The sequence below is a fragment of the Pleuronectes platessa genome, chromosome 2, assembly GCF_947347685.1.
Source record: "Pleuronectes platessa chromosome 2, fPlePla1.1, whole genome shotgun sequence".
In the NCBI taxonomy this organism is placed as follows: domain Eukaryota; kingdom Metazoa; phylum Chordata; class Actinopteri; order Pleuronectiformes; family Pleuronectidae; genus Pleuronectes; species Pleuronectes platessa.
The window spans coordinates 19,869,029-19,896,031 of NC_070627.1; the positions used below are offsets into that span (position 1 = coordinate 19,869,029).

General features: G+C 43.3%; 1 protein-coding gene across 2 annotated transcripts; it reads left to right on the forward strand.

Annotated features, from left to right (window-relative positions):
* Positions 1–26,458, forward strand: LOC128458932 (RNA-binding protein Musashi homolog 1). 2 transcript variants are annotated; one of them, XM_053444003.1, is made up of 15 exons: positions 1–171; positions 735–775; positions 1,522–1,603; positions 1,737–1,821; positions 10,846–10,887; positions 11,384–11,476; positions 19,382–19,430; positions 19,991–20,073; positions 20,318–20,435; positions 21,355–21,405; positions 21,544–21,624; positions 22,204–22,260; positions 23,586–23,645; positions 23,864–24,018; positions 24,122–26,458. In XM_053444003.1, exons 1-15 carry the CDS (start codon positions 47–49, stop codon positions 24,161–24,163), a joined length of 1,164 nt encoding a protein of 387 aa, XP_053299978.1. In that variant the 5' UTR covers positions 1–46; the 3' UTR covers positions 24,164–26,458. The 2 variants fall into 2 exon arrangements, with proteins under 2 accessions (XP_053299978.1, XP_053299986.1); XM_053444011.1 differs by lacking the exon at positions 21,355–21,405.
* Positions 26,459–27,003: the final 545 nt, after the last annotated feature.

Consider the following 27,003-nt stretch of genomic DNA (forward strand, 5'->3'; position numbering starts at 1 on the left):
GAGTCTGGAGCAGCGGCAGCAGCAGCGGCAACAGCGGCAGCAGTGAATGGAGCTCCACTGCCTTTCCTCGCCTCACAGTGCGGGAATTACACCAGCCGAGAGCGTAATGGACACGGAAGGGAGCCAGAGCAGCCTTTCCTCCGGCACGGACAACTCCCCCCACGACCCCTGGTAACGGCCTCCGGGCGCCCGCATGCCCTTTTCCACGCTCTCCTGCTCGCCTCGGCCCGGTTTGAGTTCACCTTGGACTTTAGTTGAGTTCAGTGCGGGAGCGGAGCCGCGCCGAGACAAAAGACAAGCACGCTGCGTGTGTGTGAACGCGTGTGTGTGTGTGTGTGGGATGGATTCACTCCGCGGAGGAGACAGGGACGCACCGCCGCTCTTTCCCTCCTTCAAGCTTGTTTATTTATCTCGCTTTTCCTCCACAAGGCCACATCGCAACTTCTCCTCCATCCAATGGAAAATCCAATCCCCCTCTCTGTCCTCTCTACCTCTCTTTTTCCCTCCTCTCCTCCTCTGGGGGATTATAACGGCCCGACTGGCCGATTGGTGACTTCGCAACATGGCCGATGCTTTCTTCTTACTTTTATTGACGCTGTAATTACGCACAATTCCGCCCTTCAATGAATGTTTGCTATGTGGCCGTGCAGTAAAAAAGACGCGTGTGTATGTGTTATTGTGTGTGTGTGTGTATATGTGCGTGTGACTTACACATTCTGTTTCTCTCCATTCAGCAAAATGTTCATCGGGGGTCTGAGTTGGCAGACGACACAAGGTGAGCTGTCCCGCACGCTACTTTCACAAGTCTCAATGAACGCCTTCTGTTTGTTTGTTTATTTTATCTCCCATCATGCATGTGGCGTAATTACAGCTCCCGCGTTACACTGCAGCTTCCTGAAGTTGAGGAGAAACACAGTGAATAGTTGAATCAAAGCCTTGTATTCAATGAGGATCAGGATCTCAGGGTTTAGACTTGCAGAGAGACGCAGGAGGAGGAGGGGGATTAACACTGGAGAGGCGTGCACACACACATACATAGAGTTGTCTGGATTTGTTTCCTGCATGTGCACTCATTAGCACTTATAATTACTAACAGGGGGGGGGGGGGGGGGGGGTCGATTGTTGTGTGTTTACGCAGAAGTTCAGATCCTATAGGAGCCCAGGCTGCGAGTCTTGTTTTCCTCGTTGTTGCGCTCCGCTGCGTCCATTCATTTATTTTAGGTACCGTGCGTATAAGGCTGACGCGTGAATACAGTTTTTTTTATTCCCGTTACGTTATTACCCCGTCACTGCTGCTGTTGTTATTGTGGCAGAGCTAGCAGCAGATCGTCCCCCCCAGCTCCGCAGGGCCTTCCAGGCTGGAGGTGCCCGAGCTGGAGAGGGACACAAACACAACGTGGTCCGACCCCCATTGTCTCTCTCCAGCCACATCACCTCAGCCGGGACACGGCCTGTTCGTCTCTCACTGCTGCCTGTTTAGTATTTATGTTTAACCCCGATCCCCGTTTGCTGTGTCCGCAGAGGGGCTGAAGGAGTACTTCTGTAAATTCGGCGAGGTGAAGGAGTGCATGGTGATGCGAGATCCCGTTACCAAGCGGTCGAGGTAAGAAGGAGGCGTGTGCGCCCCGCCGTCCTATCACTGGATGCCTCATGCTCTGCCATGCTTCTCCACGATGCGTCTGTTTGTGACTTTGCGTTCTGATTTCATGGACTTGAACTGTTTTTGTCTTTTACAGGGGCTTCGGGTTCGTAACGTACGCAGACCAAGACGGTGTCGAAAAGGTTTTGGCGCAAAACAGACACGACCTGGACTCAAAAACGGTGAGTTCTGGCCCCTGCATGGAGACAGCTGCAGACTGGTGCCCCTATAACTGGTCATTGGTAACTTTTCCCAGTCAGATTCTGTGTGCTGGTTTATTCTTTCCCCTTGGTGCATTTTGTTCCCCATGCACCGAATGGCTTGTAAAGTTGAGGAGTTGAGCAGCCCCCTCTCCTCCTCCCCCTCCTCTCTGCTCATTTCCCCCTCCAAATCCCGGTTCAGGGCGCCAACATGAAAGCGTTCTTTCTTGGACTTCATTGCCATGGTTACCTGGGGGACCTGAATGGGGAAGGAGCCCCTGCAAAACCCTCACAGGGTTTATACACAGAGCTCACACGTTTTTTCCCTCTTATTCCTTTTTTTTCTTCTTCAAATAGCAAATAACAGCAGCAGGTTTGGTGGTGGAGACTGTCAGAGGAGGGAGGGAAAAACAAGTTTGGGGGAAAGAAAAAGTTGGGGCAGCAATGTCGGGGGGGGGGAAGCCTGTAAGGTCCAGATGAGGTTTAGTCGGATTTGAATAGTGATGTTTTGTAGATAGAGGCTGGTGTTAGTAGAGGACGTGCCCGAACAGCTCATGTTACTGGTGGGTTTCCCCCTCCTACACCGACACAAGAAAATTCAAATGTTTTAAATGGAGCAAATCGGTTCAGAGCGCTCAACCAGCTCGTGGTTTAGCTGCACCATTCACCTATAGAACGCACCGGCTGGAGAACAAGTGTGACTCCCTGTGGTTTGGAGTTTGGCGAGGGTGGAAGCCGCCGACTCTGATTTAAATATCTATGACAGTGGGGATGTTGTTGTCTTGGTCATGTAGATGGGTTGTGGGAATGGGGCGATGGGTGTGTCTTTGTCAGCTTGTGGCCTTTCCTTTACCGCTTACACACACACACACACACTCACAGACAATAGGATTATCTGAGAGTGGAAATCGGTTGCACAGAAAGTCACCAGAGCCCCTGGGTGGAGAGAGGTAGACCTGGTTAGTTGTTGGGAGCAGGCCGGTTGCCGGGGGTGATGCCAGCCACAGGAGACGGTGCTGTTACCGACTGCATAGCCTGATGGGACTTATGTTGCCATAACAACTTCCATGCTAGTTTGCATTAACTCAAGACACTATAGGCTTGGTTGGTTGGCTCAGCAAAGCTCTAACACACACACACACACACACAGATAATGCTAAAACACGACAGACCTTTATACTTGTGTGTCTTAGCTGATAATGTGTGTGGTGATTAATATTTAGAAAGTTGTCAAGTTGTGATTTATATGACAGAATGAGTGTTGCTGCAGGTACTGGCTCAGAGTTTTCAGTCGTCTTGGACGTGACTCTGCAACTGTAAAGTGTTACTTAGTGAGTCATGCTACCTCTTAAAACCAGGTACTGCTGAAGCCTGTGGGAGCCAGACCGTTTGTGTGTGTGTGTGTGTTATGTGAACACAGGTTTGGAGGCTTGTGGAGACTCAGCCTGGCAGGCCACTGGTGGGGTTAGGCGTTGCCCTATTATAAACCAAAACACTACATAAGTCTAAACAATAATACTGTTAGCGGCTCGACTGCAGCTTTGGCTGCTCAGGTTGTTATGGTAGCGCCGAGTGGAGCGAGCAGCGCACCATGCCATTTATCCAACCAGGCATTTTAACACAAGGCTATGGTTGCCATTTTGTCGTTCCACTTTGGGATGTCTGAAAAAATGTATCTTTTTCACGTGTTTGCCAATCTTCGATTTGCCAGCACTTTTTAGATAAGGGCTACACTGACTTAAGGCTGTTTTTAATTGGTCAAAACCGATTCAATGACACTATATAAAATATTACTGATCCACAAATGTTGTGCAGCAGCAAAACTACTCATTCCCGGCTCCAACCACTGTATTAGGCCAACGATTCCCAATTTTTCTTGATAAAGGACCCCCAACAAGATACAAAATATATAAGGGACCCCTCATGTATGTAACTTGGACTAATTAGCCATTTTACACTTCTATGTAGTTATATGAAAGAAAAAAACAAGATAAATATTAAAACACATGTATTTAAATTTGTTACCCCCATTTAAGAACCAGTGTATTAGCAACATGGTTTCCATCTGTATTTAAAAAAAATTATGAATGAAGGTCTACGCTTATAATTTTGGGGGTAAATAAAATGCTGCAGCTCAAAGTCAACTTCGGGTCAAATTCTGTGGAGGTGGAATTAATATTTTTAATAACTTGCATAGCTTTGTGGGGCCCACGTCCCCCTATGTCACACAGCTAACACATAATTATTTTCTATATTTCTTTCTTTCTGTATTTTCATGCACTTTGAGTCTGCATCACACCTGGATGCCCCCTCCCCTCCCTCGCTCCACTGTATTGTTTGATCAGCATGAGATTAGACAAAGACATTCCTCTCTGGAGTGAGAAAGACGACTCGGTGCTCTGATTTATTATTTTTATGCTGAGCCTTTAGTTTATGAAGCTACAAGTCCTGAAGCAGGAAGAGAAGAGGCGCGGGAGGTGGATATGAAAAGGATGTATACCAGAGAAACAGGGTGAAAAGTAAACTATATTAGCCAGTGCAAGGTCCATTGCACTGGTTACAAGTTGTATTAAACATTTACAGTCCTGTTACATCAGTATAGTTTAATGCACCATTTAGAAACACCAGGGCTGAGGGAGATTTTGCATCACAATACCTGCGTGCCCTGAAAATATAAACACAACAAATGTGAGGCTGTCTTTTGTTTTCTAGAGTGAGCTCTGTTTGAGGTTGTTGTTTTGGTTGGAGGTCAGATTTCCTGTTAGGACAGAGTGTGGCCTCGGGGCAGTTCTGTGCTGTTGTATTTCTCTGGACAGAGAAGAAGGGCACAACTGGTATTTGTTTTCTCTCAGAGATAGTTTACTGGAACCAGTTACGGGAAGGAGAAGAAAGTCTAAACCAGTTATTCTCATTCACTCAGATTAGTGCAGGGGGAATTTAGATTTTTATTTGATTAATTAGTTATTGATTGTTTTATTCTTACTATTAGTTTTATAAGCTTTTTTCATGACGATTTATTTGTTCACTGATGGTGCGTGTGTTTGTAACTGGCATCCTTTAAAAATTACACCATAACTAGCAGGTGTCAACTTTGTAAACCCACCAAAAGGCAATTGACCCATCTTCAACTGCTGGTAGAGTAGTTTGTCTCTCAGTATTTGCTCCACTTCCCGAACTGAGTCATGTTCAATGTCACGAACGTGCCAGAAACTGAGGCGCTCTCTTACCTCCCTGTCTTGCCAGAGTAACATTTTGCACAATATGGAGAAAAAAATGTCCGTTGCACATGGTTTCCAAAATATATAAAACAACAAGTACGCAAATATTAGTGGTTATTCATAATGTAAAAGTGCAGCTTCAGATTCTAGACTACCAAAATAAAAAAAATAAAAACATTTGCATATTAACCTGCGAGTGACATTCCACTTCTGATAAGAGCCAATAAAATCCTGTTTTTACAGGAGAATCATTTGAATGAACGCTGATTGTGTCCATATCCATTGTAGACAAAACACAGATGTAAGTGGTTGTTAGTGGGTTTTTTGACCTGTGGAAAACGGGCTTCAGATGGAAAATAAACATTTATAGAGGAAATGGAAAAAATAGGTTCCATACATACTTTTTTTATTTTTTAAAACTTGCTCCTGTGGACATGTTGCGGCCATAGGCCCAACTGTTTGTGAAGCGACAGTAGCAGTAGCCATCAGTATGGTGCTAAAAGAGCTACTTTCACTGCAACAACATATGTTAGTAACAGCCTCAGAGGACCATTGGCACTACACTGTCACCGTCTTTGCTGGTCTAACACCTGGTTAGTGGAGAGTTCAGTTTGCTAGCTGTAGCTCCTTTGGCTCCCGACTGGAGATTAGCTGTTAATGCTGACATGGACAAAACTGGAGAGAGCGGGGGGGGGGTGGAGAAGGTAGAGGAGAAGAGAGGGAGGGAGGCTCGGCTCCTGTGCTGTAATTAGTATGGATCTGAAAAGCAACTAATCGGATTGAAGGAAACAAACTGGATTGGGTTTCCGAGAGTCCATGCTTGGCCTCAGATCCGGGGATAAGGCCTGGGCCGGCTCGGAGGGCGGATCCAGGGCTCTCTGTGGTCGTGCCACAAACTCGTCCGGATCAGCACCAGCATCATCGCCCAATAAACTCAACCGCCGCGGCGACGCACTCAAGCTGGGTTACCGGGGTAGCGGCGGGGTTAGGTTGGGGGGTTCCTCATTAGTGAGCTTCGTTAACTAATTACTGTGCCATTGTTCAGCTGTGCAGATTGACCCTGCTGGCCCGGGCCCAAACTAAGTCTCTCTCTCACTGGGTGTGCAGGCATTGACATGCCAATTCCTTTTGTCCCCCCTCCTCTGTTTATAGCTTTTTGTTGCGCTTATATTGATTATATTGCACATAATAGGGCGGCCTGTGGAGCCTTTTTTATGAACGTGTGTGCCATTTTGTTGTAGAATGTCTTGGCAAGTTGTCTGAGCCCTAATGTCTACATGTGGTTTGACACATTACGACAAATATGTTCATTGGCGGTGGCGTGGAAGGAGGTGGATAGACTGGTCTGTCCTCGCCCATGATAATTACATACTGTATGTGTGTCACTTTACATGTGTGGGGGCTTACATTATGTGGGGGCTTGTGAGTATGTGCGTATGTATGTATGCATGCCTGTGGGGGTAGCACGGGAGCCCCAGTTCCTCGACGGGCCCATCTGTTTTGTACTCTTTGTCCTGTTAATTAATGGAATCAGAGGGGCTGCCTGCTGGGACGGCCCCGCCGCACCGCTACACTGGACAGGCCCACTTTCTCATGGGCTCTCTCTGTTTTCCAAATGAATGCCTGCTCTTTCTCTGTGTGCTGTTTTTCCGACCTCTTCTATCTATCCATCTATCCATCTATCCATCTATCCATCTATCCATCTATCCATCTATCCATCTATCCATCTATCCATCTATCCATCTGACGTTCTATTATTTTATTTTTGTTTTCCAGTTTGTAACACTGGTGGACGCGCTGGGCCACGTGAGGTGACTATTGGCCGTAGATTAGTCTCAAAAGCTAAATCACTAAAAACAGAAATCTTACCGTAGGCTCTTGCCGCCACTGCGCTGCTTAGATTGAGCGGAGGTTGGATGTCATGAAGCAGGATGCTAGTCAGACCATTTCACCGACACTCAGTCATAACTCTTCTCCAGCCGTTTCTTCCGTGGAGGAGGAACTGCTCTGTGGTTACATCTTGTCACCGGTCCTGATTGGGACTGTGACTTCTACACAGCCACTTCTTAAACAATCTCAAGGCTTCCTCCTGAAGAGCTACGTCTGAGTGTTGCACACGGTGACTGGCTAAGTCGTTTCACTATTTTGCTTTGTGGCCTATCTTGTCTTCCTCGAGGCTAATCTGATAGATGCTGTAGTTTTTCATCTATTCTTGCCTTTCTCTGAATACAGCCAGATGTAGAAAACATTATATAGATATATTCTGTTTCTTCGCTGAAGTGGAATGATTTTTTTAACCGCATGGCATGACCGTAGCTGTAGTAGCACTACTACAGATACTGCATTAGGCCTAACCTAGTCTAGCTGGTAATCTTCTGTATTCCAGGTTGTTTAAAGAACTTCTTCTATGAAATACTGGTGTCAACATGTGTAGTATCAGTGGTCAATATTACACCATAAGGAATGTTTTGACCCATATAGATTATTTAAATCACATCAGTCCTTAATATCTCTATTATTATGCTGTTGTATTAAAAAGGTTATTTCTACCTATTTGTGAGGTTTATAATTCTCTAGATAGGTCAAATACATGTAATTAGTGTTCAATTACTTCATCCACAAGCAGTTAATGCAATTGTAAATCGCAATATATATATATTAATTCTGTTATAATAAACTGCACATTTAACTTGATCAACCACTCCTAATGTAAGAATGGTGTTATATCCAAATCAGAATTAAAGAGGAAATTAATGTTACAAAATTGTTTTCAAAATGTTCAATTAGTGAAAATGCTTTTGGATGTCTGTGTTTGTTGAATATTGTTTTCCTTATGAATATACTCTTCTGTATTTACTGTGGCGATCATTGGTACGTGACTGCAGCCATATGTTTGTGTTGGGTTCTTCTCCTCGCTGTCACTTTCAGCTTACAGCCTGCGTCAGTGCCACATAATCGCCTCGGGGCGGCTCCTGTACTCTAGTCTTGTTAAAATGGTTAAAGGCAGGTGGTCTGACCTGGACACGAGAGGATGTTGCCTCCCAGCGCTTTCAGGTGGGATGAAGAACCACCGGCCATGTTGCGTGGCGTTTCTCGCGAACTGATTTGTTAAGGTTAGGTTAGTGTAGTGTGTCTCTATATTACATGAACTGCCTATGAGGAGAAGGTGACACTGTACAGTGTATATGATGCAGTGTTCCTCTGTGATTGTATTATTGTGTTGTTTTTCAGAGGTCACGGCAGCTTCTCTCTGCTCTAATGCTTCTTGAATTTATGCCTCAAGACAATTGTACAGTTTAAAATCGGCTTATTTCAGTCTAGTACAGGTGGACAGGACTGTATCAGACAAAAGCAGCTTCCTCTGTTAGCCATTTACACCATTGTGTCCTTTGCTGTGTAGTCTGTTTAGTTTCTATTGAAGGTTAAAAAAAAAACATGTGGTACATACAGTAAGTCACTTTGCTTGTGAGTGTACAGCATGAAGCCACACACGTATATTATGTTACGCTCGGCCCATTAAGCACAGATCCAGTAAGTGAACGCTGGGCGGCCGCTGTTTGTGCGTGCACTCTCATTGCTGCTGCCGATAGTCTGGTGGCCATCGCGTGTCCTTGTCACCATTGTCTCTCCTCGCTGAGACCAGCTGGAGGTGACACGACACTTCACGTCTTTGTGTCCCCACTTGAAGGTGCAACGTCCTCCTGCCATCCAAGGACGTCGCAGCTGCATCTTAGTTACATCGTGTCATTGCTCTCTGAAAGCAGCGGTTAATCTGCGGCACTTAAAAGGTCCTCGCAGGATTGGTCACCGGGAGCAGGGAGATATAATAGGGAAGAGATGAGAGGATTGTTTTGGATATTGAATCAACCCTTTGAATTGTGTATGTTGTTCACATTATAAGTACTTTCTTTCTGGCCCGTTTGATAGGCTCCTTTTAGTCGCCAATATCAATCCAATACCTCTGACGGGTGGCAGCGAGAGACACAAGGGGTTTCACTTCACACATCCAATTATTAGAACAAAGATGGAAGTCTAAGACCATAATACACTACAAGGCCCTGTGACCTAAAATCATCTCTCATGTTGGCTCGGGTGAGAATAACACGAGATTCCACGCAATTTTAAAATGCCAGGCTGGGCTTTGCATATTTAGAGTTATTAAAGGCCAGCTCGTTCAAACCTCATTTGCTTCTAATTCTATCTGTAACCTTGACCAGTGCAGATACGTTTCGTGAGCAGAAATATGGATACAGTCAAATCTGGCTAATCCAAAATGGGGGTTGTCTGGATTTGTGAGGTTTAGAAAAAATAGATATCTCCATCTGAATTATATTTCGGATTTGGCTTGTTTAGTTGGGTGCTGTAACTCATTTAGTTCAGAGAATGTATGCATTCACGTCTCGCTGTATGTTCCGTCCTCTCGCCTGTTTGTTTGGCTGGCGGGTTTGGAGGTTTTCTTTGGGAGGGGGCTTGCATAAACAAGGGGCTACTATACATACTCTACAGATTTGCATATGCTCTACTTCTGGACGTATAGGCCTTCAGATGGTTCAGACTCAGGCTCAGTGCAGTAGCTGATTCAGTGTGATAATTCATTGGGTTTTGCAGCAACAGGATCGACCACTAACATATATATCCAGTGGTGTCTTTGTTAAAGAAGCTTAAGCAGGGTGGACCTCCGCGTCTCACAGGGCACAACTTCAGTTTGGAATAACCCTTAACATTTTTTTGGTTGTCTGGAGGTCTTTGTCACCCTTTAACTGCTCAAAAACACATTTCACATTTTATCAGATGAAACCCTAGGACTCTTAAGATTGATTTATATTTTGACCTGATGACGTTTTTCCCACGTCTGCGTTTCTATAGTGTGGGATCTTGGAGAGGACAATGGAATTTCATATGCTTCACGTGTTTGTGATTGTTGATGACAGTTCTTTTGATACAGCACCACTGCTCCCAAATCCTCAGTATGTCTAATTGGATTCCTGTTGTTTTTCAAACAGAGGGAGTTTGAGTTTTGTGACATCTATTATTGTCTAATTGACCCCAAACAAACATAACTTCATATCGCTCGTCTGTGAATGATCTTTCGGCAAACTCAAGCAATATATACAGTACAATATATAAATGCTTAGCCCATATAATTTAAATGTAAAGTGTAATATTTTGTCTACTTCATAAAATGTGCCAGCCAAGCCAAGTTTGTTTCATTCAGATAGGTTTTTATTTTAGTACGTTTCTACAGAAAGAAACAAGGAGATTTATTTGGTAGCATTAAAAAGTATGAATTATTGTACACATACATGGTTGAGTTCTCTGGATCCTCACACTATAACGGGGTTTAAGTGTTGAAATCGTGATTTTTGCACATTTCTACTATAATTTTTTAACTATAGTGTCACTCAGCCAAGAACATAACTCGGCCAAGGCAACAGTTAAAGTCAATCAACTGCACCACATAGCCCACTTATAGATATCATTAGTCTGATTGGTCTCATTAAGATCCATGAATTATTCCCTGGGAAAACAGTGAAAATGAAAAGAAAAAACACACCATGTTTGCAATGTCCATGAAAGTGATCAAAAATACCTGGAATTCCTGATCCAGATGTGTAATGCAGTCGTGCTGGCCTCCTATAATCATTCATAAAAACAACAACAATAATAGAGGCTCTTGAAATATGTACGCCATTACAATATGTGTTATGATAATAATGGAATGGTATAATAATAATGTGTTTCACTGCCTTTAACAATTTTAACTATTTATCTCATCTCTCCTCTACAGATCGACCCTAAAGTGGCGTTTCCCCGTCGGGCCCAGCCCAAGGTGAGTGTGCCCTGAAGGGGTTAACGGCTAAAGGAGGAGTCATGATGATGTCATGTGTCACCCCCAATTACTCAGCCCTGGTTGGCTGGGATTAGAGTCAGGCACGTGACCAGGGAGGAGCGCCAATCCACTTGTCCGGCCTGACACCGTGGCCCCGTACCCTGACCTTAACATCCTCCCCCCACCCTGCACCCCGACTATCAGCAGCCAACAGCGTGCACATACACACACACATATGCTGTATTGTGTCCTTGCACACACTAATGAGCACTCACCTGCACACACGTACACACACACACACACATTGCTTCGAGCTCAGACCTGCACTGAAGAGAATTAACCTCACTGCTCAGAGGAGCTTTTAGAAACCTCTGAGATTAGACAAACACAAACAAACACTAAGTCTCTTTATCAGAGGCATCTGCCCCCCCCCCCCCCCCTTTCTAATGTGATTAGTGGTAAACGATGCCTTCTTCTTCTTCTCCTCTTCTGCTAGCTGGTGACCAGGACAAAGAAGATCTTTGTCGGAGGGCTGTCAGTCAATACCACCATCGAAGATGTGAAGCAATACTTCGACCAGTTTGGAAAGGTGAACCATACACAAATCTGGGATCTATTTGTAGCCACTCAGTGACAAGCTCCTGTCTTTTCTCTGATGCAGTGGTTCCCGACCTTGACTTGTCTGAATCTGGTCGCCCCTACATAGCCACGGCTGAATCTATTTAAACTGAAAGTGGATACAATTATTATTTAGGCTCCTGCTCCCCATAATCCTTAAGGATAAACAGTATAAATATTTAACAGATGGATTTATGAAATAATTATTGATTTTCCTATCTTTGGCCAGTTTGGTTAACTTTGCATTCATACCATTTCCACCTGAAACGTCAACAGTTTTCAACAATTTATCCATTACATTTAAATTGTTAATCCATTTGATAACTAGAATGACACTCAGTAGAACACCAAGGAATAGCACACATTCATAAATATCAGTCCCCTTCAGGAAAAATCAAAGCGAATGCAGATCCACACCAAAATTTAAATTTACTAGGTTCTTCCTTAGTTCATGACCCTCCCCTTTATGGAAATTGGTTGAGTAGTGTTTGCGTAATCCTGTCTACTAGCAAACAAACAAACTAGAACAAAATAAAACATACATTACTTTATTCTATCTAATTTATTACTTTCAAGTGAATATTTCAACCAGTTTCCTTTTAACATGAACTATTTTAACCATTAGTCTGTTATCTAATTATTAGAACTAGAAGATGAGTTTTTTTTTAATTCACAACTGTAAAATCACTGATTCTATTCATAAACACTAATTATTAAGCCAAACCAAAGGTTCAGAAAACCTAGAATGGGACCAGTTTGTCTGAAGAACTGACGAAAAAAAACAAGGTGCTAGTGGCCGGCCAAATATAGACAGGGACGACCAAGTGCACTGTTTCTGTGCCATGTGTTTCTTACACCAGTATAACATTAAGATAAGAGAAAACACAGTGGTGCAATACTCTACAAAGCCCATTCAAACATACTACAGAGATACTATAGCCCATTTGAGTAGAAGCTTGACAACACCACAGGCAGTGACACAGACAGGTGCAGAGATGGAGTTACAACCGATTCATTCAACAATCTGACTCATTACCAGCTGTGGTTTAACTGTAGTATCAAATATATCACATAACGATTGATTATCTGTTTTGTCATCGTTTTGAAACGACGAGCTAGACGACACGTCAGAGGAGCAGAGGATGACATTTAACTCTTCATTCTCTTTTGCTTCTTGAGTTTAAATCGCCTGCTGTGCACTTTGTCTCCGTGTTACCACCGTGCCAGATCTTAAAAAAACACAATTACAATGCAACTGTAACTTTCAGTCAGTATCCGTCAGACATCCGCCGCTGTGGTCCTGCCAAACATGCAGCTCAGTGGGGGCCCTGCTAAGCGTGGGGCCCTGGGGGCGGCCGCACCCTCTGCCCCTGTGGTCGCTCCTCATGATGCCAGCTGTTTGGCAATGAATATTATTTCAATCATTTATCAATCAGACATTTCAGCTTTCCATTATCTCATGCCAAAATTGTTTTAACCATTCTCCTTTTAACTGATTAAACCCATTTTCCATTAATGTAAGCTGACTATTTCAATTATGTATACTTACTATTAGCTATATGAATCATTTATCACTTAGCTCACTATTCCCACGGTCTCTTACTCTTAGATAAATGTTTTTCTTTGCTCACACACTTTCTTGTTAACTGGTCTGTGCACACATTTAGTTTTAATTTGTGTTGATTGGCTGTTACAGCTGACTCAGTGTGTGGACACACATTTTTAATCAAATTAAAAATTCTGTTTCATCAAATTAGTTGTGCTACTTCACAATCTTTCCACCTACACACTGTGCAACCGCAGATACTACCACTGGAGAACAAGTAGCCCCTGGTTGGGAATCACTGCTCTAATGGACCTTTGATGAACTGTACTCCTCTTGTCTTGCCTTCGCCATGTTCCATCGTTCCTCTGCGCATAAGCAAATTTACAGAGAAGCAATTGTTTTGATTTTTTTTCAAACTCCAGTCAACTACCCCCTTTCATTCGAGTCAGTGCTCGACAAAAGCTACACGCAGGGTGTTAAAGGTGGTGAGAAAAGGGCCAGATGTTGAAAGTGAAAGAAGGGACTGAAAGAGAGAAAGAACTCAAAGAAAAGAGAAGAGGGGGAAAAGCAGTGTGGTCATCTGTGTTCTGCTCTGGGTGCTCCAGTGTTAGTTTAGTTTCTTAGGTTATCTCTTTTGTCGGCCACTTAACTCTTTTTCCGATCAGATCTCTGTGTTTTTTAGCCTCCATACGTTTTGTCCTGCTCTGCCCCCTTTGAATGAAATGTGGTGAAAGGCAAACCCATGCTGTGGAGACAGATGAGTGGCCGGGGAGAGGGAGGAAGAGAGAAAAAAGCCGCGAGAGGAGAGGAAGATGGCGGGGGACTGAAAGGGAAGAAGCAGCCCCCCATGGAGGGAGAGGGAGGGGAACTCGGAAAGGGTTGAAGGGCAGAGAAAAGGAGGAATGTTGAGATAGTGTGGAAGGAAAGTGGAGATGAAAAGGAGGAAAACAGCAATCTGATGGGCTGTAAACGTTTGAACGTGTCGGTCATGCAGGAAAGGGTTAGTTTTGAGCGAACTTCACTTCGGGGGGTTTGGGACTGTGTTAGGGTTCAGGCTCTTCAGTATGAACCAATCAAATGCAACAGCTGCTCCTGTAACAGCCCCCCCACCACCATATCCAAAAGCTGTACCTCAGACACCAGCTCCCCTCCCATCCCATACAGACACACACACCCTGCTCCATTCCCTCTCAGCTTGTTGCCGTGGTGACCTGCTTTCGCCCATTGTCCTGCTGTAACCCAGTGTGTGTGTGTGTGTGTGTGTGTGGGTTTTGTTTCCTTTAAAAATGCGTGAGAAGTGTGTATTTGCATGAATGGAAAGATGGGTGTGTGTGTGACAGTGGCATCATGGAGGCGGCGGAGGGAGGCGAGGCTGCATACATTTGTCCAGATACAGAGAGACAGCGAGACTCACAGCCAGTGATCCTCTTGTCACAAACACTAAGTGTGCGTGCGTGCGTGAGTGAGTGTATGTGTGTGTGTGGTTCTGCTGCTGTTGACCAGTGAGCAGGACCGCTAGAAAATGAGTGTTGCTCAAGGACATAGGCCTAATGGTTTGGAAAAAATTAACAGCACGAAGCTCCCTCTGCCTCGTGTCTGCCCGTGTTTTTCTCTCTGCTGGCCTCATGTTCGGGGTCATTACCATAACACAGGTACTGGTTCGGATTTAAATAACTAGCCTGTGTCCATTCTTAACCTGTTTGGAATGTTCTGTTCTCTTGTTAATGCTCCAGAGCTACTTCAGAATTATTCCTGGTCATTAGCGAGTCCTCCTCACTTTTTATTGTTTGTGTGATGGACGTTGTGTGCAGAGCTTTTTATAGTCAAGGTGCAGAGTGTTTATCAGAAGATATTATAGTCAGTGTTTTTAATAACATGAAACAGAATTTTATTAATTCCTCTTCCCCTAAGTGGGCTATATAAGTTTAAATGATATACTTAAAAATGGGTAATTTTGTCTACATTGCATGTCGTCTATTTCGACACAATCTTCAAACCAATGTTATGCTTTTACTTTGAGGACAATATTTAAAGAGGAAATTTGTCTATGAGGCTGGCTGCCATGGTGGAGATCAGCACCTGTTACAGCTATTAGTCCAATACAGTGCAAATAAACATGGTCCCATATAGTGAATTTAAATATATCAGATTTTCGAAATTATATCAGATATGATTGGCTGCAGGCCGCCAGTTACCGCCCACAGCTGTAGTTTATCTGAGGATGCAAAATAAGACATGCTCAACTGAAGGCACCCTGTCCCGCCCCCACTGACTTCTAAAGAGCGCTGGTTCCCTGTTTATTCAAATTTAATCAATATCGAAGGTATCACATGTCCAAATTGTCGTCACTGCTCCTCCCTAAGCCATTTACTATACACATGGCACATGAGAAGCCGATAAGAAGAACAGAGATATGAGTTCCACATACAGACACACATTTCAGGAATTAGCAGGAAGACGTCCTCTGATTTGGGGCCGTGGATCCAGGATGACGTGTGTGAGCATCACACTCATTGTAAGGTGGATGTTGTGACATGTGTCGTGTATTCCGGAGTGTGTTTTTATTGAAAGTGGCTGCAGCTCTGTGCCGAATCACTTCTCCCTGGTGATCACAGACACTCGTATCTAAGACAACATTCCCTATGCAGGATGAGGCGGATATCTGGACTGTTTGGACACGTGAGACCAAAGCTGTATCATGGATAGCGCCGATCCCACAGTGCATTCCTGCCGAGCAGGAGGTATTTCTTGTTTATTGTCCGAGCCTGGTTACAAGGTGCAGGTCGGGATGGAGTGGGACTCGGCTCCTTGTTTATTTTCATACCGTGGCACCGCCTTGCAAAGGAAAACACAGAATGCACTATGCATTTTCGGCGTCCCTTTGATTCAATTTTTTTGAAGTACACTTCTGAAAGCACACTGACGCAAACTTCATTAGACTGGACTCCACACATCAGGTGTTATGGACCAAAGTGAGGGGTTGAAGGCGTGTGTTTACGAGTGGTTCCTCTAACAGAGCAAGTCTGAGCTCCTGTTGCTGAATGCCCCTGCACCAGTGAGACCACAGCAGCCATGTTTGATGAAGGTCTTGTGATCCCCCCTCAACCTGGTGGAGAGTTGAGAACACCTCCCTCCTTCCTGCTAACGGTGAATGTAGAGCCTGTGTGGATCAGCGAAACGTGTTTTAAACAGGAAATCAGGCTTATAGTTTGGTGATTTGATGATTAGCATATCAGGCATTTAAGTCACACAGTCAATTATGTTTAATCCAAAGGAAATTCCCAGTTTTTTTTTTTTTTTCAGCCTCTGTACTGCATTCCTGAAACTACCTTACATTAAAGAAGTAGCATTAATCTGCCCCTGACTGGTTGGGGAGATTCTTGTTTGCATGATTTAAATGAAAAATCATAATAGTTAGAACAATCATTCTTATTGCCGAAGAAAGCCAAGGCGACCATCTTACACCTCATTACGTTGTAAGGCTGTGAGGACGTCTTAACATTTTGTTACGTGCGGTAAAATATGTGTCAACAATGTTATGTGGTGCCAGGGAGTGGCATGAAAGGAGCTGAGAAAAATGGGCATATGGTAAACACAGCAGTAAAAGTAAAATGTTTAAATAACTTATCTAGTGTTAACAAATACTTTGTTCATGTATTGAACTAAATTAATTTTGAAAACTATTAGATTAATATCTTTTATGTGTCTATTTAGCAAAATTTGGGGGAAATGTATAACATACTTTCTGTACTTTTGTGATGAATTGACTTATATAACTGATTAGCTTGGGTTATAGAATGCAAGACATCAAGTAAGAAAAAAGCAACCATCTAGCTACCATTTCTATTGCAGAGTTCATAAAATGGAAGCCCTCCCCTCTTAAGCTCTTTTAAAACAAAACAGGAGAATATGTTCGAATGGCAAGCGAAAGAAAAAGGTGGAAAAGATGAAAAGTGCAGCATGTGGAGAGGGCAGACGGGAAAAGTTAGGACTCCGTTCACCCATGTGAGCTGGCGATTAGGAGGCTTGACTGAGCACTTTGTCTGCTGGCCTGTTTAGAGAGAGAGAGAGATGGCCGTGGAGAGAGAGAGAGCGGGGGAGAGAGAGAATAAAAGAGCGAGATGTGAGGAGACAGCAGGGGAAAAAATGTGAATGCCACCTTTCATAATCTTGGGGGAAAGAACGTGTAATGAACTTGCCAGCAAACACTTGTTCTTCAGACAATAGCAGCATGCTTCAGTAAAACCTGGATATGTTTTACTGCTGGGCTCTAGAGGCTGCACAGTTAACCCTTCATCTGAGAGAAGGGGCCCAACTTCATGAGAATATGACCTTACCTTTTCTCAAATCTCTGCGTGCATGCTGAGCAGTTAGCGACTGAGCCACTGCTAAGCCAATCTCCGACCCCCACAGCTATCCAATCAGATTGTCTTACAGCACCCTGGGCAGTGGACATCGGAGAGCATCTTCTTATTGGTTCTGGCAAGGGCAAGGGGACTGGTGTGCGACCACAGCATAAGCTCACACACGTTTGCGAGTCAGCACACCATTGTTTTCTCATGGAAGACAATTAGGCTAACCATATTAGCCTGACCACACAGCACATGTAATATTTTTGTGCCTGCTTAAAAAAAAAAAAAAAGGCTTCGGAGCGGCACCGCTCCAAAGCCCCTGGCAGCGGCCGTGCGAACCATCCCTCCAGAATAGATGCTGCTAATGCTAACAGGAGGGCTAGCCGTGCATGTAACTCTAGTCCTATGATAACATGTTGGCTCGCAGCTGTCTACTTACTGTCCTGTTCCCCGGCTCTCTGCTGTGTCATTGAGTTTGGACGACCGGAAGGGTGAAAGAGGGGGGGCTTTAAAATTGAATGAAGGACTGGCGGGGGGGCTGCTCTGCATGTGAGTTTGTGTCCACGCTATGCATTGAGAAGGAGGAGAGTTAACAGGGTCATGGAGGCTGTAGAAGCAATCTCAAACCTCTCCATATAAATCATTTGGCAAAGAATAAGGGAACTTTTTCACCTGCACAGGTGCACACACACACACACACACACACACACACACACACACACACACACACACACACACACACACACACACACACACACACACACACACACAGACGTGATCTCAATCAGTCTGGAAGACGCCTGTGTGTAGTTGTGTGCTTTTCCCACGAGGTAAAGGTTAGAAATCGGATGGTCTGGTCATCCAAAGGCCTCTGCCACTCATATTACAGTGGTTTGAGTTTCAGTGCTCGCTGCCTAATGAAAATAGCCATGTAGTCATACTGGACATGTGTCTCCATGTGATGCATCAGGTTGCACCGCAGATTTGTGTGAGGTTTTTTTCCCCGGGATAGCCAAAAAAGCCAAAGTTATCTCTCCAGCGATCCCGGCCTTGGTTTCCCTCTCTCTCTCTCTCTCTCTCTCTCTCTCTCGTCATGCCGTCAGAGCCGGAGCAGAAGCTGCTAACTTTCCTGCCAGTGAAGGACAAGTGGGGGAGGGAGGGAAGAGAGAGGGTGAAAAGGGGGGAGGAGGAGAAGGAATATGAATAGGGCAGTGGAGTGAGTGCAGAAAAGGAAAGTGGAGGGAGAAGGAGAATAAAAGGAGAGCGTGTTAACAAAGACCCAGGTTCACTTTGTCCTCTGCTCTTCTCTTCAAAAGTGTTCACTCAGAGATTTTCTATCTTCTATCAAAACTTTACCTTCTATCTTTTTTATTTATCACCCCATTATTCATCACTATATCCCCCCTTTTCTCTTACGCTTTCTCTCCCTCTCTTTTCCCTCTTTTCACTCCTTTCTTCTCATTGAAATGAGTTTGGGTTTGTGGAGGGGGTGGGCAAGTTCTTCTAATTGAAATTCTTTTCAGGGTCTCCATGGTAATAGTAAACTTTTCAGAGAAGGGAAGAAAGACAGTCAGGGTGAGCGAATGAAAGGGGGAGAAAGAGAGAAGAGATGGAGCAAAGAGTGGGAAAAGAATTTCCTCTCGTGCACATAAACTCTTCCTTTTCCAGATGATAGATTGTATTTTATTTTTATACAGCTCCCCCCCATTTCCCCATCGTTCTCTTCTCTCTCTCTCTCTCTCTCGCTCTCTCTCTCTCTCCTCATTCTTTCTTTTTTCTTTTTCTCCTTTGTCACCTGTCACCCCTCCCTCCCTCTCCCCCCCACCCTCTCCATCTGCTTTCCCCTCTAACTCCTATGCTAAAAAGGGACAATGGCACCCCATGCTGTGTAATGGTCTGTGTGTGTGTGTGTGTGTGTGTGTGTGTGTGTGTGTGTTAATATGTCGTTGCTCATCTATCCTCCGCTTTGTTCTCACAGGTTGACGATGCCATGCTCATGTTCGACAAAACAACCAACAGACACAGAGGTATGTACACCGAGTAACCGTCGACACATCCAGAGACAGGTCCTCATGAATGGAGGGGAACAGCATGATAGACTCATTAGGTGAAGCTCCCCAGAAAGAAAAAAATAGCAGAATATTTCTTCGTTCACATTGTTTTGTCCCTCCTTCTCCTCCGGCTTCCCCTCGTTTCATTTATCTCTGTCCTCTCTCAGTGAGCCAGAAGTGCAGCGCCCGCTGAGGGTCGCGGTGCGGGGTCAGGATGCTTACAGGCGAGGAAGTAACTTAATGAGACGTGAGAAGTGAGGAAAAGAGGGAGGGTGGAGGGGGAGAAGCAGAAACTGGGGTGTGATCATTGGTAGAGGACAGATATACTGTACCTGATCCTCCATGATGTCAACACCTGATTGACAGAGCGAGCCCCGCTCACACTAATGACAAGGGATGGTGTTTATTTCCAGTATAATTGCTGAGATCGGGAATGGTAGGGTCTCCTCTACAAATTGTATGTCCTTGTAACGATCCGTAGGATATCACAAACAAGTGTGGGAATAACAGTCTCTGTGTGTGTTTGTGTCTTCCAGGTTTTGGCTTTGTTACCTTTGAGAGTGAGGATGTGGTGGAGAAAGTGTGTGAGATTCACTTCCATGAGATCAACAACAAAATGGTACTGACACATTTCCTCAACTCACCATCTTTGAAGAGCTTAATATCATTGAAACACTAAATCTTCAGTAGTTTAGCAGTTTTTGTCATCTATTGTACTTGAATTGATAAGAAACATATTGATTATTTGCTCAGTGGTGTTAGGGTTATCTTAAGGAGTGTGTCAGATAATGAGTTTTGTGTAAGCATTGTTTCAATCTTAGTAGTACTTGTTATTAAATGATAATTTACTTCCTATGTTTCAGGTGGAATGTAAGAAAGCCCAGCCCAAGGAGGTGATGACACCGACAGGCTCAGCCAGAGGCCGCTCCAGAGTGATGCCTTATGGGATGGACGCCTTCATGCTGGGCATCGGCATGCTGGGTAAGATCCAAAATCAAATATACCTGAAGCAAATACACAGTATCAAACGTATGTGTAAGTTCATTCATAGACATATTCACATTTAAAGTGCCAGTCATTGATAACCATCTCAGATATTTTATTCATTAGAAGAATGTGTTGTTGTTCACATCAGAAGGTCAACACAACACATTTCTGTTTTATCAAATATCTTGTAATGTCACAGTTATCTCTGCGTTTAGATGTTAAATTAATACCAACATATTTTATTTGTATAATTGAAGATAATAGCAAAATTATAATAGCTATTTAATGGAGGTAGAGTAATACATATATGACATATATACATATATTGATGTTATTTTCACTTCATTGTTTATTGTCTTTGTGTCGTAATATAAAAGTAATCTCACATCATGATGAAAATATCCTTTACGGCTCCTTTCATCTAGTATTTCTAAAAGGGGTTTCCTTTTAGTATTTTAGTATTTCTAAAAGGGGTTTCCTTTTAGAAATACCGCCTCCAATAGTTGATTTGATCTAAAGGTCTTGATTAGATTAATATTATTGTCTGAGCTGATTCTCCGAGGCACATTTCCTATGAATAAACCTACTGTGTATCTGAAAAATTTAGAGGTCACACACTGAAGGACGACAGTTCTGCTCAGTGGAGTAAAAATATCTCTTGAAAAGAGAAATGAAGAAAAAAACTGCTATACTGATGTCATTTATAGCTGTTTGGCTCCCTCTACTGGACATTTGACATTGCACTGTACTATTGTCCCCATAGTCTCAGTAACAGCTGTAGCATCACGTGACATGGACTCTTAAAGAAATACAGGATAAATATGATGATGATGATGTTGATTATTAAAACAAAGTCGTATGTTCCAACCAGGATTCATTTTAAACTCAGTATATGTGATTCAAATAATTCCAGAACCAAAAAGAGAACATCTACAACTATCAACTACTCCAAACATGTGGCTAGGTTTGTTAGTTTTTATTTATTCATATATCATGTATTTATTTCAAAGCTCACCAGCAGCTCAGTACTTCTTCAAATGTCATGAAGTGCCTCCTTCCTCTGTGTGTGTTAACAAACTGCTGATTTTGTGTCTTCTTATAGGCTACCCAGGTTTTCAGACTACTACCTACACCAGCCGCAGCTACTCTGGAATTGCGCCTGGCTACACTTATCAATTCCCAGGTCCGTTTGTGTACACCTCACGCACAGTTCCCTCTGCTCTCAGAAGACATGGGCTGAACGATGCAGGCTGTGACATGTAGTTGATTCAGCTGTGGGTCCTGTGGGGATGAACTGTGTCCGCTCTATGGACTCACATACAAACACCCACTCATAAACACAGGCTTAACATCAGTGGATTCTCAGGCTGCTTGTAGATGCTTTGAGAGTTTCATTTTGAAATGGTTCCTGGCGCTCCTCCTCCTCTAAAAGCGATCTTTATGTCTCAAGTCGCTAATGTTGATCTTCGTCCTTTGATTTGTAATCTTTTTTTTCTTTTATTCTTCTGTGTTTATTTGATCTACTTATGTAAGCGCCTTTCATTTCGCCGTGTCGCCCCGCCTCTTCCTCGGCTCTACCTTCCTGCCCTCTCTCACCATAGATCTCTGACTTTCTCTGCTTGTGCTTCCTTGTTGGCGTCAGGCAATGGCCACATGTGTGTTTGTGTGAATGTGGCTTTGTAGTGTAGTGTGGTGGGTTGATGTGGGCTTGTATTTATAAAGTTCTCTCTCTCCCTCTCTCCCCAACCGTCTCTGTTTCTAGAATTCCATTTAGAGAGAACCCCCCTCATGACATCATCCCAGCACCCTGAGCTGGCAGGTTAGTGGCTCCTCACTCCTCCAACGGCCCAAGAGACAAAAACAGATATTTAGCAGCAGAAAGTCAAATGAAGCTGCTGCTAAATAGGAATTTGGCTTCAAAGATCTACGGTTTCTGTTTTCATCGTCCTGTTTGCTCCCATTTTAAATAAAATTGTACATGAAATTTTCTTTTAAATTTGTTCACTAGTCAGTACAAACATGAGGTTTTAGTCTGAACATGTGACTATTCCTGTGATGAGAATAGTATTAGTTTACTACAATGGGCCCAAACTTTCCTAACTTCCTGCGATCATTCCAGGTGTTTTTTCAGCTGTTGTGAAAACGCATTCCGATATAAGTCTGTGATTCTGTGTCATACAAACGATCCTTTGAACTTACAAAGACCTTCTGTCTGTGAAACCTGGAGTCGAATTCACAAAGCGTCTCATCTGACCATTAGGAGTCGTCCTAAATGGTGGTTAAAGTTACTAGCATAGAGTTATTCACAATGCCGCTCAGTGTGACTTTCACAGACGGACCGAGAGAAATGAAATTCATTTAACATGTAATAATATTACCCAAGAATTGATAATACATTAAAGGGGATAGAAAGTACCAAAAACTTGAACAAAAAGTGAGTAAGGTGGAAAGAGTTTAACCTTCATCCTCCGATTGGATGGTTCTGTATTTAGTTCATATGCTACAGGTCTACACTGTTGGCCATTATTACACAGTTTTGGTTTAAGAAAGAAGCTAAAATAACGTTCACACTCTCATCTCCACTGTTTAGATTTGTTGATGATTTAATTCTTACACTCACTTGTCATCAAAATATACATTTAAAAGTTCCTCTGTGTTGTACTTTCCCACATAATCTGCAGTATTTAACAGACTGTGAGCAGGTTTAATGACTCATCAGAACTTTCTCAAACTTATCTCAGTAACATACCGGTTTGCAGTGCTTTAAAACCTTGTGTATTTCTCCTAGTAGACAAACTGTGTTGTCCAAATGAGTATCTCCCCTGATCTTCAAGCAGCTCTGTCCCATTTATACCGCCATCCAGTGGCTTTAAGTTGCAACTGCATCCATGCCGTAAACGTCATCCTTGTTTTTCTCGACTACATTATTTTGTTGCCCCTTTAAAGAACCCTGTGGTTTGACTGTGTATCATCGGTGCAGATGTTTTTTAGGATCTTAACTCCTCGACCGATTGGATTTAACTCAGAGAAAGATGTGGGAGCAGATGTTGACACCGCGCTGTAGATTGTTACTTATGATTTTATACGAGAGAGCAACAGTGAGTTGTCTGTGCATTCATTTGGGCTTTCTGCTGTAATCCTCAGCCATTCCTCTGACTGCATATGGACCAATGGCAGCAGCCGCCGCAGCAGCAGTAGTTAGAGGTATGTATGTGTGTGTGTGCGTTTGTGCCTGTGTGTGTGTGTGTGTGTGTCTGTGCGTGTGTGAGAGACAGAGAAAGAGAGAAACACTGAGACAAACCACGTCTACTTGTGCATATTTGTATGCTTGCCTCAGGTAGCTTGGCCTGCTTGGACAAATAAAATAATATTTTTAGACGTGTATGTGCCTGGAGGCCTGACTTGTATCCTCTGTCTCTTAGGCTCCACGCCTTCACGCACAGCTGGTTTCCTGGGCACCAGCAGCCCTGGACCAATGGCTGACCTGTATGCTGCAGCCAATCAGGACTCAGGAATCGGCGGCTACATGAGCGCCGCCAGCCCCGCCCCCAGTTCAGGGTTCGGCCACGGTCTAGGGGTAGGTCTCACACACACACACACACACACACACACACATACACATGCATGAATGAGCGAACAGTAAGTGTATTCAGCCTTTGTGTGTGTGTGTGTCTCCTCAGGGTCCTCTGATTGCTACTGCGTTCACTAATGGCTACCACTGAGGCGACCCAGGTCACTGAAGATGGGGGGGCTCTTCCTCTGCTGACGAGCCAATCACAATGCTGGCTGCCCACTGATGGCACAACCTGATTGGCCGGCCACAGGCTTTACCGGGCTCCCTGTGGCTCCACCCACCGACTGAATATCTTTTTAAATCCTGAACTCTTGTTTTGCTGTACTAATCTCACTTCGACATAACGTCCCCATTGCTCCTTGTTTTGTCCTCACGTAGTCTGATAACTAGATTCCACCCGCTCTCATTCTCTTTCTTCTTTTGATGCTGAGAAAAGAAAACTCGAAAAAAAAAAAAAAAAAAATAGATCTCCGAAGAAACATTTGTCATCTTTGACAAAGACACAGAGGACTATTGACTTTTTAATAATAATAATAATTTTATTTCAATGTTACATGTCGTTTCATCATGAAATCTTTGAAAGCTGTTACAGAGGGAGAAAACGCCGCGTGAGATGGGTGTTTGTCTGAAAAAAACATTTTTAACAAAGGAAGAACAAATCCAACAACAGTCTTTTTCTTTTTTAACTGAAGCTTCACGGAAACACAGAAAAAAAACCTAAAATGTATATTTTGGTAGTCTTTAAAAACAAAAAATTTGTAATAATGTTATTAATATTGACATAATAATGATAATCTGTAAGGTATTTTATTCTGTAATTGGTTTTAAAGCAATGTTTTTATGTCTTCCTGTAAGATATTGTATATAGAAGTTGGGGTGGGTGTGGGAGGAAAGGGGTGGGGTTTGCTGATATGGGGAGGGGTTTACTGAACCGGCTGGCATGCCATTGGTTGGTTTGGATAGGGATAACAGCAGGACGTCATGTACTACTTTGTGTGGTCATCTCACTACTTTTTATCAGTATGCATAATGGTTTATGTGTACGTTGTTGGCCAGTCCGCTCGTGCGTTGCCTGCAGGAGTTCTGTCTGACGCATTTGTTCAGTAAAAGAAAAAAGGTTTTTTTTGTTACTAAGTCATTGCTGTGTTCGCTTTACTTCACGGAAAAGCAACGTTGACTTTTTATAGTTTTTAACACCACGGTGAACCAGATTTCTACTTCAAATGAAGTCGACAGACTACGGAGGAGCAACAAACCTTAAAAGAGGAGAAATCACGGGTTCACGGGGTTCGGGGGGGAGGGGTTGACCTGACTTCCTCTTTTTTGAAAATATTATATATTTTTTTGTGCGATTCACTTCTCAATGTTTTTTTGTTGTTGTTTTTGTTAATTTTCTTTTTGTATTATTATTCTTTAACGCGGGATTTTCCACCGCGAAAACAAAATGAAGGACATTCTCAGAGAAGCAATTGTAGAAAACATCACGGTCACGTTCTGTCATATTATCACTATTGAAGGTGCATGTGGTTGCATCTGAGTGTGTGTGAGTGAGTGTTGTGTGCATACATCAACGTGTAAAATGGAACTACTTTCGGCAACGAAGGAGCATTTCGATTGCCTTTTTTTGGTACTGAAAAAAAAAGAAGATCACCCTGTTCCATTTTGGCTCATCTGCTCCTCTCCCCTGCCTCCCTCCCATTTCGTATTTAGTTCTAAAAAATGTCTGCTCCTCTGGATCCGACATGTTGTTGTTTATCGACCGTTGCTGCTCCGTGTAGTGGTGAACAGAGGGGGCCTGGGCAGGGAACCACAAATCGAACAGGGTCTCGCTCCCGGTCGGCTCTGATGCAGGACCTCAGTACAGATGACGCTGGCTGGCAGGAAACGTTAAAAGAAAAAAAAAAGCTTGAACAAATTCAACATTTGCAAAAAAAATAGAAAAGTCGGCCATTTGTTTAGCCTTCTTGTGTGACGTTAGCCGCAGCAGCAACCTTCCTGGTCCAGCCAGCAGCTCCTCTGTCAGACCACCTGGGACACAACATAAAACTACTGCTGGACACCAACACTGTAACTTTTTAACTTACAATAAAGCAATAAGTTATTTTTTACCTTACAAATGAAAATAGTACTATTATTGGTAATAGCAGACGACGTGTGGATAATTCTGCGGCATTAAGACTTATTTTCAGAAAAAAAAAAGAAACTATATTTTTCTGTTTGAAGATCTTGTTCCCCTTGTATATTGATTTTATGATGTCTTTTTCTTGTGTTGATGTGAGGAAAAGGGCCAATGCTTTGAATGGAGCTCGTAGCTCCACATGAGCTCAGTTAAAGTTGAAGATTTCGGCTGTCCTCTGCCAAGCTTTACAGCAATGCTTTTCTTTTCTCCTTGTTTTTTTCTGACAGTTTCAATTTTAAAATCCTAATAAATTATTCTAAAGCATTTGACTATGATTGTCGTTTTTTTTACTGTACATTTGACAGTGTATACAAAGTCAAACACTGATATCACAACACTGACGGCATTTCAAGAAAAGTGTTTCTCACAGTTTACATAAATTACTCAAAAATTAAACTTCACGGTGTAGGTATTGTCAGAATTTTGTGACCCCTAGTGGATGTCTCTAAAATGACACCCCTCCCCCAAGAAGATTTTACCTTTAGATTCAGGATTTTCCGGGAAAACTTAAACTAAAATGAACATTGACCCCAAATAGTTCAACCTCTATTACAAAGGCCTAATAGACATTTAATGGGTGGTGGAAACTTTAAAGTAAAATCTAATCTGTGGCGTTAAAGCTACTCTTTGGTTTAACCAAGACTTGAGTAACTGTGTTTATATTATCAAGCAGCCTGCAGAGTCCAAGTTAACCATTTGTGCTGCTCTTCATTCTGTGCAATGAGCTATTTCGGACACCACAGACATGGAGGAAAACCAGTTTTCAAAGAGATTGATTTCCCAAAAGCATTAAGCAGTCAAAATAATAC